Source organism: Balaenoptera ricei, chromosome 1, assembly GCF_028023285.1.
Source record: "Balaenoptera ricei isolate mBalRic1 chromosome 1, mBalRic1.hap2, whole genome shotgun sequence".
In the NCBI taxonomy this organism is placed as follows: Eukaryota; Metazoa; Chordata; class Mammalia; order Artiodactyla; family Balaenopteridae; genus Balaenoptera; species Balaenoptera ricei.
The window spans coordinates 43,916,174-43,929,619 of record NC_082639.1 but is presented as its reverse complement, the minus strand read 5'-3'; the positions used below and the strand labels follow the sequence as shown (position 1 = coordinate 43,929,619).

The window sequence follows — 13,446 nt, the reverse complement described above, 5'->3', positions numbered from 1 at the left end:
GTGAGACAAATTGAAGCTATGACTGTGTTCAGATATGTTTAAGTTGAGAAAGTTCAGGGCTTTCAGTTGAACCTTTAGGTCAATATATGTTTGAATGGCATTTTGTGGAAGAGTGGGATTTATTTCTGGTACAGTGGTGTCTCATGATGTTTATTTGTTCATTTATTCATTAATTCACTCAGGGTTTTTTTTTTTTTTAACTGAAGAAGCATTTATTAACACCTACTGTGTGCTGGAAACTGTGCTAGAATCCAAGGGGAAGAAAAGACCAAGATACGGGGTTCTTGCTGAGGACCTCACAGTTATGAAAACCAATAATTAAGATATAATTAATTGAATCTTTGAGGTATATGCCGTGAGATATGCTTATATAATATTTACCTTAAGGAATATACATCCTCTGTGCCCCCTGAAAATATATCTATGAAACATACTTTACTACGTTCTATATACTATGTTAATAGGCCAGGATAATCCCTTCTTTAGTCATCGTCTTGCCTAATATAAAGAGCTTAGAACTTTTCAGACAGAGTAAACTCCTAGTTTCCATCACTGCTATTTGTTAAATTTAGAGAAGACACTTACCTTCTCTAAACCTCAAGTGTCTTCCTCTATAAAATGGAGATAGTAAATACCAACCTCTAAGGATTGTTACAAGATTAAAATTTGATACTAAACATTAAAAATTGATATTGTATTATAAAACTACTAGAATACCCAGTTTCTGCCATATGAGTAGGTGTGCTATAAATGTGAGAACCTTGCCTTCAAAATGATGCATGAAACAATGGGCACATTAGTCCCTTTATTGTGAGACTCTTGTATAGTTTAGTTTGTTCTATAGTTCATTCAGTTTATAAGTCCCTAGCCCCACATTATTGGTATCAGCAGTTTACTGTTTAGACTAAAGAAGAAAGACAGTGAAGAAGAGAAGGAAGGGAATGAAGAGGAGAAAGACTCCCGAGACCTTCTTGACCCCCGAGACCTCCACGACACTCGAGACTTTAGAGACCCCAGAGACCTCAGATGTTTTATCTGTGGAGATGCAGGACATGTGCGAAGGGAGTGCCCAGAGGTCAAGCTGGCCCGTCAGAGGAATAGCAGTGTGGCAGGTAAATAGAAAAGGCCAAAAATAGTTTCTGGTGGAAATAAAGTTATTTGTGTTGGTGTCATTCTAAGGACCCTGATTATTCTCTGTTCTAAACATAGCTGTATGATTTTGGACCTTATAATTTATCAAAGAGAGAGATTTTTTCTGGGAACATGAAGGAGAAATTATATCTCTTCCCACTGCTTTTATGAGAGAGGGAGATCTGTTCCTGTTATGTATCATAAGGAATTCTATGAAGTAGAAACCCAAATGAGAGTTTATTGAAAGAACAAAACAGAATATTTTATAAGCGATGATTTCCAGTTATTCAGATTCTTGTTGCAGAAGTTATTTTCTTAAATAAATATATTGTCTCCTTTAGAAAAGCAATATGACACTTGTTCTTGTTTCCAGGACCAGTGTATTTTTTTTTAATGCTCTAAGGATTGAGAAATGGCTTAACAAACAAGAAAAAAAATGAGTTATTAAAAGTTCTTCACTAACATAATCATAGTTTAAAAGTCCAAGTTTATAAAATCTCAGATTTGAGACTATTGTACTGAAGAAGAGAGTTTATTGATTGTCATTTCTCTGTTATTTTCTTTATCTATTGAATTTCTTTTTGATGTCTTCTCTTAGCAGCCCAGCTGGTCCGCAATCTTGTAAATGCCCAACAGGTGGCTGGTTCAGCCCAACAACAAGGTGATCAGTCCATAAGGACTAGACAGTCCTCAGAATGTGTAAGTACTCTGCCTGCAGATAGGTTGGTCTTGGCAGGAAGATAGTACTAATTTTGGGAGGTGATAGGATCTTTCAGATTGGTAAATACAATCTTCCAGATTACACAGTGCTTTATAGAGGCGTCCTTGCTAGGCACATCAGCTGGAATGAGCATTACTTTTGGAGTAATGTAGATCTGTGTTTATATCTATGGGCAAGCTACTTAACTTCAGTGAACCTATTTCTTATTTGTAAAATAAGGTAACTACCAAATAAGGTTGTTGGTTGGATTAAAATGAGGTGATAACTTTGATGTTTTAGCTTTTGCATAATGGAAGAATATGAGTACCATTAATTAAAAATAGCCCCCAAAATTGAGATGTATTAAGGGTTTAGTACTGTTAGGGCAATACATGCATGGCACTTCACTTGCTTGAAATTTTGTGTGTCTTCTCATCGCTGATATGGATACCTAGTGAAATATATCCTGTGAAAGACGGACTCTTTAATTAGAGTTCAGATTCACAGGTCTCATATTAACTTTGCTGAGTTGCTCTAACCTTTGTCTAAATCTGTATTCACCTTTCACTTCTTAAATTAATAAATACTAACTGAATGCTTACTCTAAATCTGACACTATGCTTTTAGTGCTTCACACGTATTATCACATTTAATCCTTTGAATGGACATGTGAAGTGGTAGATATTGGTATGATCAAATTTTACAAATTGGGAAGCTGAGAGTAAGAAAAATTAAAAGATTCAAACCCAGGTCTGTGTAGCTTCAAAGCTGTTATCTGTTAAAACATGCTAAATCTGATGTGATCTGTATTTTAGAAAAAATTCTTAGAGAATTTGAAGAGCAGCAGTAGGGCTTGTCTTGGAAAAACATTTAGGAGCCCACTAACCCTACCTCAAACATTTGAATATGTACTACTATGGGCCTCACAGTTTCATAAAAGTTATATAATAACAATTATATTAACTAATATTTATTGAGTGCTATGTGCTGTATATGCATTCGTTCTTCCTGTTTCTTATTAAAAAATATTTTTAAAATGTTGAAAAATTATAGAAAATAATAAACATCCATGCACTACCACCAGGTTTTAACAATTCTTAATGCTTTGTTGTTTTTGGTTTATTAAAAAATTACCCACAGCTGACAAGCCCTATGCATTCCTCTTGGATGCTGTTCCCATCTTAAAACCTTCCTACCATCCCTTCCTTGCTACTAAAATGTATCTACTATTCTGAATTTGGTGTTTACATTTTTGACATATATTGTTGTAGTTAATCTTCACAAAAACCTCTGATGTAGATTCTATTATTATTTATACCTTACGGGTGAAGAAGCTGAGATTTAAGTTTCTTGCATGAGGTCAACAGACACTTGGAACCAGAACTTGTATCCTTAGGTTCTGGCTCCAAAACCTGTGCTCTAATCACTTTCCTGTGGTGCCCCTAACTTTCGTCTTCTGCTTCTAGCACTCACTTTTTTCTCACCTGAGATTTGGGTAAGAGTCTGACTAATGAACATTGCTATTCGGAGGTCTCACAAAGCACTGCAGCTTCAACATGTCTAGAATGTAGCTTATATTTCTTTCCAACTCCCCAGGTTTGCCTCTTCCTCCTGTGTTCTCCATCTCATTGAATGATCCCGCTATCTATCTAGTTTCCTGAACTACTACTCCTCCCTCAGCCTCCACATCCAGTCAGTCACAAGGTCCTGTTGTTTCTATCTGTAAAAAATAGCTTACAACCATTTGCTTCCCTAGCCTAGGCAACCATTTCAGATTCCAATTACTTTTTTTTAAAAGGGCATGTGTTTTTGTACCTATAAACCTTTAACTATGTTGTTCCCTCTAACTGAATCTTCCCTTTTCCTTATCTCTACCCTTTTATCAGACTGTTTTCTATTTATCTTGAGTCTCAGCTTAAAGGTCACTTCCTTCAGGAAGATTTCCACTTTCCTTCATCTTATCTTCCCTCCTTCTCCCAAAGTGGGTTTAGGTGTTCCTGCTCTGGGATTTCATTATATATTATACAGTGTTTATCATAGTAATTATTATACTGTATTGTGATTGCTTATGTAATCTTTATCTGTTCCTCCTCTTTTCCCCCATTGACTTTAAGCTTTATGAGGGCATACATGTTAGTATTATATTTTTAATACCTAGAACAATGCCCAGTACATAATTTTTTTTAATTCTTTTTTTTTCTTTTTTATAAAATTACTTATTTTATTTATTTAGTTTTTGGCTGCGTTGGGTCTTCGTTGCTGCCAGCAGGCTTTCTCTATTTGCGGCAGGCTGGGGCTACTCTTCGTTGTGGTGCACGGGCTTCTCATTGCGGTTGGTGGCTTCTCTTGTTGTGGAGCATGGGCTCTAGGTGCGTGGGCTTCAGTAGTTGTGGCACACGGACTCAGTAGTTGTGGCTCACGGGCTTAGTTGCTCTGCGGCATATGGGATCTTCCCGGACCAGGGCTCTAACCCGTGTCCCCTGCATTGGCAGGTAGATTCTTAAGCACTGCACCACCAGGGAAGTCCCCCCAATACTTAACTGACACTCAGTAAATGCTTGTTGAGGAGCTGAATGAAAGTGACTCTGAGATATTTAGATGTAAATTTCTAGTTAAAATTGGAATTGTGGGTTCTACATGATGGGTATGATGTCTGGGCTGTCTTCTTTGGGCAGTAAAAAGGTTTATGAGATAAAGCCTCTGTGAGAGAGGGTTTGAGAACTTTGGGAAAAACTCTGCCTTCGTATAAAATGAGGTTCTATTATTATTTGTTACTATGTATATCATAGAGTTCTATTTATAATACTCTAGTAAAATAACTCCATAGTTTTATATTTTGCTAATCTCTGCTTTTATATAATTAAGATGTTTGTAAATTAATTTTAAAATGTCTTTTTTTTTTTTTTCTCCGCAGTCTGATTCACCATCTTATTCTCCTCAGCCCCAGCCATTTCCACAGAACTCTTCCCAATCCACTGCCATTACCCAGCCTCCATCTCAGCCAGGATCCCAACCCAAGCTTGGCCCACCTCAGCAGGGGGCCCAGTCCCCCCATCAGGTCCAGATGCCTATGTATAACTTTCCTCAGTCACCACCAGCTCAGTATTCTCCCATGCACAATATGGGATTGTTGCCAATGCACCCCCTCCAGATCCCTGCCCCATCCTGGCCTATTCACGGCCCAGTGATCCATTCTGCACCAGGCAGTGCCCCCAGCAATATTGGCCTGAACGATCCCAGCATCATCTTTGCACAGCCTGCTGCCAGACCTGTGGCAATCCCTAGCTCCTCTCATGATGGACACTGGCCTCGTACTGTGGCTCCAAATTCCCTGGTGAACAATGGTACAGTGGGAAATTCGGGTAACCCTTCCTTTTCTTCTTTTGTATCTGTCTGTCTGTAGAAAGGTTGGATGATTAGTATTATTGGTTGAACCTGGGAAATAAATGTGAGTAAAAAGATGGCAAGCAATATTTGTGGAGGGGCAGTATAACATTAGATAAAGGTAAAGAGTATAGACTGTGGATTCAGACTGCCTGGATATGAATCCTGGCTCTGCCATTTATTATGTGGCATTGGGCAGTTGCGTAATCTATTTGTGCATTGGTTTCATCTGTAAAATAGGTGCATTAATAGCACCTAACTCACAGGGATGTTGTGAATATTAAATGAGGTAATAAACATAAATTTTAGTTATTATTTTGTTATTATTTTAAGTTTTCGCTGCAGTCTTGCTTGGTGTAGGTATTATTAGCATTCATTTTACAGTTGAGGAAATTGAAGGGTTAAATAACTATCATCCTATCATAATCATAGTAGATCCAAGATTAAAACCAGTTTCTTTCTTTAAAACCTGTAATCTTTGCCCTAGATCCTTACTATCTTTTAGTAAGGAGCAATTTTTAAAAAAGAAAAAGATTAGTAGCACTTTGTAGCTTAAGAAAGAATAGTGCTTTTTTTTTTTACTGATATCTAAATAATACATATTCTTTGTAGAGCATTTGAAAAAGAAAATGAAAATCATATATAATCTCAATTCCTAGACAGAACTGCTCAGAAATATTTTGGTGTATTACCATCCAGTCATTTTTTTATCTTTGCATATTTAAAAATAGTTGATAAATTCCATTAATCTAGTTTTATATGTAGATTTTTTCTTACTAGGGAAAATTTGAAATGTACACAAAAGGAGAGATTAAAGTATAATGAACCCCCCCATTACCCAGATTTAACAGTTATCAGTATTTTCTATTTACTCTTTGTGATTCTTCTGTAATTTTTGTCTGTGATTCTTTTCCGTATTAACTGCTTGGCTATCGTGAAATATTGTTTGTATAGGAAATGCAGACTACAAGCTTGATTCTTTCCCTTTATCAATTTTCAAAATAATTTTAGTGATAATTTTAAGCAAATATATATTATTCCTTAAAGCGCTCAGACCTCTTTGGAATAATACAGATAATATATTTTGCTGAGCAGAAATTCCAGAATGTGGGAACTCATTTAAATTTCCAGGATCAAAGGATATATGTCATACATGGCCATTCTAGTGTGGCCTCTGCTTCTCTCATTCAACAAATGTTTATTGTGTGCATGCCACGATATGCATCTTGATAGTCACTGAGTTATATAACCATGAAGACAGACCAAATGCTTTGTCTTTTCATATATCGACTCAGTTTTAACTCCTTCTTCTCCCTACCTCCTTGATCTCTGTTTCAGCCTTAATGAACTAATTAATTAACATCCTACAAACACACCGTACTCTTACCCCTGATTGTTTACCTAAGTTGTTCCCTCTGCCAGGAATATCCTCTCCATTAACTCTCCTGTTCACTCTCACCTCCTTCTGCTTTGCTCCAAAGCTTGGCTAACTTACTCATCCTCTGTTTTAAAATGTAGATCACTTTCTTCAGGAAGTCTTTAATTCTTGTTGATCCTGTCTTCCAGTTGTATTAGGTATCATTTCTCTCCTTCATGTTTCCTTGCTATCCATATTATAACACTTGTTTTTCTGTGTTGAAATTGCCTGTCTACTTGTCTCCATAATGCATTAGACTGAACTTTTAGAGGTTATGAATTGTTTCTTGCCTGTCATTGTCTCCCTGGTGTCCAGTATAGTGCCTGATGTAAGGTAGATACATTATTTGTATAATATATTATTATTATGTAATAAAGTGTTACACAGCAAATATTTATTATTTGTTGGATGGGTGCGCAACTCCTAGTTAATATTACAGCTAAAGTTAACATTATGTTAAAAATGGAGAGACCGGATGGGGATATATTAAAATGATACTAGTGGTTGTATTAGAGTAGTAGGAGGTTGTATGAGTAGTTTTTACCCCATTTTTCAGATTATCTTTAATGATAATTTTTCAGACTATCTTTAATTGTATTATGAAAATACTTGGTTGCGAAAAATGGCCAAGAGAGATTGAAGTATATTCTAAAAGATACCCTTTTATGTTAAAACATTTCTCAATTGGTCAGGACCTCAGTACTGTATACCCAGTCTTATTTTTTGTAAACTCTGAGCTCTGCAGCTTCAGCTCTTAGTTGTAACTTGGCTTTATGAACTTGCAGTGAACCAGCTGCTTTGTTTACCTGGTTACCTCCTGAGAAGACCGAGCTTTGTAGGAGTGTGGCTAGTATGGGTTTTAGTTTTCTTGCTCCCTACTCCTCCCTATCCTGTACCTCCTGACTTCCTGCTAGGAAGTTTAGTGAATAAGGGCAGTGTCTTTTAGATTATTTCTTGCCACATTGTGATACTGAATGAGAAAAGCCACCAACAATGATCCAGAAGATTCAGGGGTTACTGTGCTTTGAAAGATGTACTTAAAGATAGATCTTAAAGGGAAGTAGATTGGTGGGGGTGGTTTGCCATAGAAAGAATAGGACTCCTATTTTTTGAGTTCCTACTCAATATGACGGAATTTGTGCAGGCCACTTTATTTTTGTTATCTTATTTAATTCTCATAACAACCTGGGGTTCATAATTAAACCTTAGTAATTTTTGAAACTGTTATTTGAACTTAGACCTGTTTGGCTCCAATGCACAAGTTTTCAGCTATTTCACCACGATGCCTCAGCTTCTAATAGGATCTTCTTCCAGGCCAAGATATAATTGATTCTGGTTTAGTTGGCATTGTCTTTAGGATAAAATGTTAAGCTCCTTAGTGACATACTAAGGTTCTTTGAAATATAGATCCTACCTACCTGTCCAACCTTTTCTCTTACCGCTGCCTTCCTTTACCTCTGTCTCTGTATTGCCAATCGTTTTGCAGCTTCCCAAACTTGCTGTACTTTCCTGCTTCCTGGCTTTTGAACACACTATTCCTTCTGTCTAAAATGTCCTCCTTGTCCCATTTTGCGTAACTTGTTCCTTGTCCTTTAACACTCAATTTAGTCCATCATTTTAGGAAAACCTTCTCTGTCCTTGAACAATTGGGTTAGTCCTCTCTTTAGACACCTTCCACCGCTCTGTTATAGCAATTACCACATATTATTGTGTATGTCTTCTTAAATGTTTCCTTTATGAATAATTTGAGGACAATTACAGTGTTTTTATTCCTTAAAAAATTTTTTTTGGTATCCTCTGCATTTAGCATATTTCTTGGTCAGTGGTAGATACTCAATAAATCTTTGTGGAATGAAGGAATATTTGAATGAACAAAGTGATGTTTTAAAATATGTCTCTCCTTTATTGTTGAAATGCAGAGCCAGGATTTCCAGGACTAAATCCTCCAATTCCTTGGGAACATGCACCACGACCCCATTTCCCTCTTGTCCCAGCTTCGTGGCCTTATGGTTTGCATCAGAACTTCATGCATCAGGGAAATGCCAGATTTCAGCCCAACAAACCTTTCTATACTCAAGGTACCATTGCTTACGTATTTGTCACAGGCTGGGTGGGTTTTGTTCTGGGACAAGGAGCCTTTGTAAAGGTCAGGATCTTGGAGTGAAAATTTATGAATTCAGTAAATATTTATTGAGAGAGCATACTGTGTGTCAGACTGTGTTAGGTGCTTATTGCTCAAGCAAGAATTAAATAAAACCCCTGCACTTAATGCATATTTTATTAGGAAAGCCAGACCTGTAAAATAGAAAAGAATAGGAGCTTAGCGGAATCAGTTAACTTTGCCCTAGCAGAGAGAGCAGAATATGGACACCAGGGATCAAATTGCACAAGATTTTGACATTCAAACTAGATCTTGAAAGAGAGATGGGATTTTTTTCCTAGAGATCATGTAGAGATTAGAGAGGAGGAGTGTTCTTAGCTGAGGCCATAATACATGCAAAGTCACTGAGTTTTGCCTCAGTGAAAAGAATAGGAAAAAAGAGAAAAGAGAAAATAATAGGACTAGATGAGGTAAATGGGAAAATGTATATAGGTGATGAGGCTAGAGGAGGTAGGCTGAGGCCATATGATGAAGGAGTTTGGACTTAGTAAGTGGTGGGGATCTAGTAGAAGTTTTTGAGTTGAGTGGTGACAGTCAAATTTGTTTAGTAAAACTAAGACTTGAATGACATTAGAATTGATTATATTCTGTTGGTACTAATGTACCAATAATGGCTTTGATCTAAGTAATGAATAGCATTTTACCTAGCCTAATTGCCTCAGCAGTATCTCAGTTCAAATAGGGAATGTCTGAATCTGGCCTTCAGCCCTTGGTTAACTTAGGAGTTAAGAAAACTAGAGTCAGAGTTAATACAGTTAAACTAGGAGTTCAAGAAAGTAAAGAAAGGCACTCTGGGAATGTTGACTAAATAAAATAACTTCTAAGGGGAAGCCCCTGGTATGATTATCAGGCTTGATACACTTAAGCCTTTGTAAACTATCCATTGTACTTGGTGGGGCATTGCTGTATTATAGAATGGCAGAACCTTAACTATGGCTGGTTTATTCTGAGCAAAGAACTAGGGCTGAGGGAAATTACTATTGGTCATCCAAGCCCTTTTGGGGGAGGAGAGTCTGAAGTTCTTCCCTGGTGGATTTTTTCCCCTTAATTCCTCCCCTCCATCTCTCTTGTCGCCTCCATTTTCTTTCACATACCCACATTTTCCTTCCCTCCTCCTCCTTCTCCCCCCACTAAATGTTTTGACATGCTTCATCTCCTCTTTACTATATTAATACAAAAAAAAGAGAACTAGGTACAGTTAATTCTAAGAGGTTGTCAGATAAATAGGCACAAGCCTTTCAGTTTCCTGTCTGTGTTGTGTCCAACAGACAGATGTGCCACCCGTCGGTGTAGAGAGCGTTGTCCCCACCCACCAAGAGGAAACGTGTCGGAGTAATGCGAGTCCATTTTCTTTCAGCTGGTCTACCGATGCACAGCAACCAGCCAATCCTGCTGTCTCAAGGGTATCCGTACCTCAATGTCAGTTACATTCAGCAGAAAAAGTGACATTTAATGGAAAGCAAAACAAATCAGGTCCTGATTTAAAATTTTAACACGTTTAGATAGCTTATTTAAATTCTAAGACTGTTTTTAAAGACTGTATTATTTGTATATAAATATGAACTATAGTTTTTACTAGTATCACCAAATTGAGTGATACAAATTTCATCTATTTTATTACCCTATTTTTAAGGGAATTTTATGTTTTGTTTAACCTTGATGAATTGTATAAAGAGAGAATTTAAAAATTACATTCTTTATTTTCTATTAGCTGTATTCATACTTTGGTTGCTTCAGACTTTATATATATTGTTCTTAAGAATTAGGAAAGACTTTCATGTGTTTTAAATTTGTCACTTCTATTCTTTACAGAACCTTGTAGTGCCAAAAACTTTTTAAAAGGTGAAAAAAAAATAAAATAAAACTTCAACATGAAGATTTAGAATTTTTTTCTTTTACATTCTTGTATATTGAAAATATTCCAACTTGAACAGAAATTTGCTTTTGTCTGTATTTGAAGTAATTCTATTTTAAGTTAATAAATCTTTTTGACAAGAGTCAAATTTTGTTAATTCATCTGGTTGTTTAGATGATAGGAATATAATGTAAAAATTCAGAGAGTTGTTTTACTCTCATTGAATAGAGTATTCTAAATCACAGACTTAGTTTTAGAAAAAGATGTAAGAATCTTTTCATGTTATTTTATTGGATCTTCACAACACCCATATGAGGTTGATAGAAGCAGATGCTATCTCATTTTATCATTGGGAAAACTGAGGTGCAAAACAAAATGAATTCTAAAGTTAGCACAGTTATGTGTTGGAAATAGAATTGAATCAGATCTTTTGAAGTAGAGTTTAGTGGAGGGAAGGTAATTCTTATTTACTGAGGAACTAATGTGAGCCAGACTATCCATTCTGAGTCCTGTACTACTGCCTGGAAGGTATACTTGTGAGGATGGTGTTTACCAATAATGCCTTGTGATCAGTGATTATAGTTGGATTTCAAACTTGTGTTGTTGGTGGGAGATTTTGTAGCTGTTTTTGGTACTATACATTGAGGTGAGGTCATCTTGTCTAAACAACTCAGAGATTTTGCCAGGGATTTTAGACCAAATCATGCTATAGATTTATTTGGAAACCTGCAGAATAAGTAAGTACAAATGTCTTTTAAGAACAGTATGTTATCTTTGTTCTGCTTCCTCAGATATGCATTCCTTAAATATGAGAGCACTTGGGCTTTTGCCATATTTTCCAACATGGAAGGAAGATGCTTGAAATCTATTGCAGGAGGTTGAAGGCTTTCCTGTGGTATTTATAGCCCTGGAAAGGCATTTATTAAACGTTAAGATCAAGTGTGTTTACTGTTAGTTTTTCATATTAAAGCTTCAGCATCCCATGGTGATCATTTTGTAATGTAGGGAAATACTGAATCACTATGCTGTGCACCTGGAACTAACACAGTGTTGTTGATCAATTATACTTCAACTAAAAAAAAAAAAGCTTCAATCAGCATCCCGCGGAATCCTACTAAGTGGTGGAGTTCAGCTTATTTGTTTTGTTAATGAGATAACCTGGCCCAACATATACTTTTCTGTTAAACTGTGACTTGGAGAATTCAAGATTTTCTTTTAAAGTCAGTGTTCTAAGTATTTCATCTCCTTTCAGGTCTTAGAGAATAGGGTATTCATTTTACTGTTCTACTTTTGTATATATTTGAAATATTCATTAAGAAAACAATCTGGGAATTCCCTGGTGGTCCAGTGGTTGGGACTCTGCACTCTCACTGTGGAGGGCCTGGGTTCGATCCCTGGTCGGGAAACTAAAATCCCACAAGCCATGAGGCGTGGCCAAAAACAAAACAAAACAAAACAATCTGCCCATCTACAGCAAGAGACTGCCCCCAGTTCAGTCTTCCTTCCCAAAGGAGGGCAGTATACCACCTGGCAAAAGGTATTTATGGGGCAATAAACCCCAGTAACCTACGTTTTACTTGTATAACAGTGTTCTATATAGTAATTTTTAGCATCTCATTTGTTCCTCCTTCAGTAATTGCCAGTGTTCAATAATTGCATAACTGTTCCAAGTTGAAAAATAGAAAACTCTTAGTTTGTATTGATAATTTATGCAGTAGTAGCTGAGTTTCATAAGTTTACAAATTTTTCATATAAATTACAAACTTAAGTTTTTGATTATGAATTCAAATTCATTGTAGATCAATTGAAAAGTGTAAAATTATCAATCTTCTGCAGAGAACACACACACTTAAGGTCACATTGCTTTGAAATGTTTTGTATAATGTTTAATCACTTGGAGAGATTAGTATTTTCCCTTGCCATTAAAGATTATTTAAAAATATGAATATTAATGACATACTATGTAATTTACTCATTCAGTCCCCTACAGATGGACATTTTTGCTATTTCCAGTTCTTCTCTACATAAAAATATATGTAAAATGATGATAGGATAAGGCTGTTTTTGTGTGTATTTGATTATAGTCATCCCTCAGAATCCACAGAGAATTGGTTCCAGGATCTGTGGCAGATACGAAAATCTATGGATGCTCAAATACCATAGTCAGCCCTCCATATCCATGGTTCCACATCTGCAGATTCAGCCAACTTTGGATCATGTAGGACAGTAATATTTATTGGAAAAAACCCTGCATACAAGTGGACTCAGTTCAAACCCACGTTATTCAAGGGTCAACTGTATTCTATTATGGTGAATTCTTATAAATGGGATTATTAGATAAAAAGGATAAAAGTTCTAAGGTTCCTGCTACATATCGCCAAATTGCTGTATTGCCAAAAAGTGGTTACCAATTTGCAGTTCCAAGAAACGATATATAAACTGTGTTGGTAAGCTTATAAAAAAAGCTCTACTCCAAACAACTCAATTTTTCCTTGTAAAGGATAATTTAACTGTGTTTATTACAAAAAAAAAAGCATTAAGTAAAAGAACAAAGTATAAAAATCACTCGAAAACCCATAAACCAGAAATTAATACTATTAATATCTAGTGAACTTCATTTTTTCAAACCATCTCTTAAAATATATACCTTATATACATATATGTACACATATATACAGATACACACATAGGAAAAGTTTTACAAAAGTGGGCTCATATGCTATATTTAGTACATCTGGCAAATTAATTTTACTTGGATTTAGCAAAAGAAAAAAATGTAAAAGTGAAGAAATGTTCAA

General features: G+C 36.0%; 1 protein-coding gene across 8 annotated transcripts in view; it reads left to right on the top strand.

Annotated features, from left to right (window-relative positions):
- Positions 1-10,486, top strand: part of TUT4 (terminal uridylyl transferase 4) — a 155,610-nt gene extending 145,124 nt beyond the window's left edge. For 2 of the 8 annotated variants that reach the window (XM_059922538.1, XM_059922483.1), the window contains 5 exons: positions 889-1,112; positions 1,730-1,830; positions 4,746-5,193; positions 8,552-8,710; positions 10,151-10,486. In XM_059922538.1, the coding sequence (XP_059778521.1) occupies positions 889-1,112; positions 1,730-1,830; positions 4,746-5,193; positions 8,552-8,710; positions 10,151-10,239 (1,021 nt within the window). In that variant the 3' untranslated portion in view covers positions 10,240-10,486. Of the gene's footprint in view, positions 1-888; positions 1,113-1,729; positions 1,831-4,745; positions 5,194-8,551; positions 8,711-10,061 lie in introns of all 8 variants that reach the window. The other 6 variants (XM_059922493.1, XM_059922489.1, XM_059922500.1 and 3 more) reach the window with 6 other exon arrangements.
- The last annotated feature ends 2,960 nt before the right edge of the window (positions 10,487-13,446 follow it).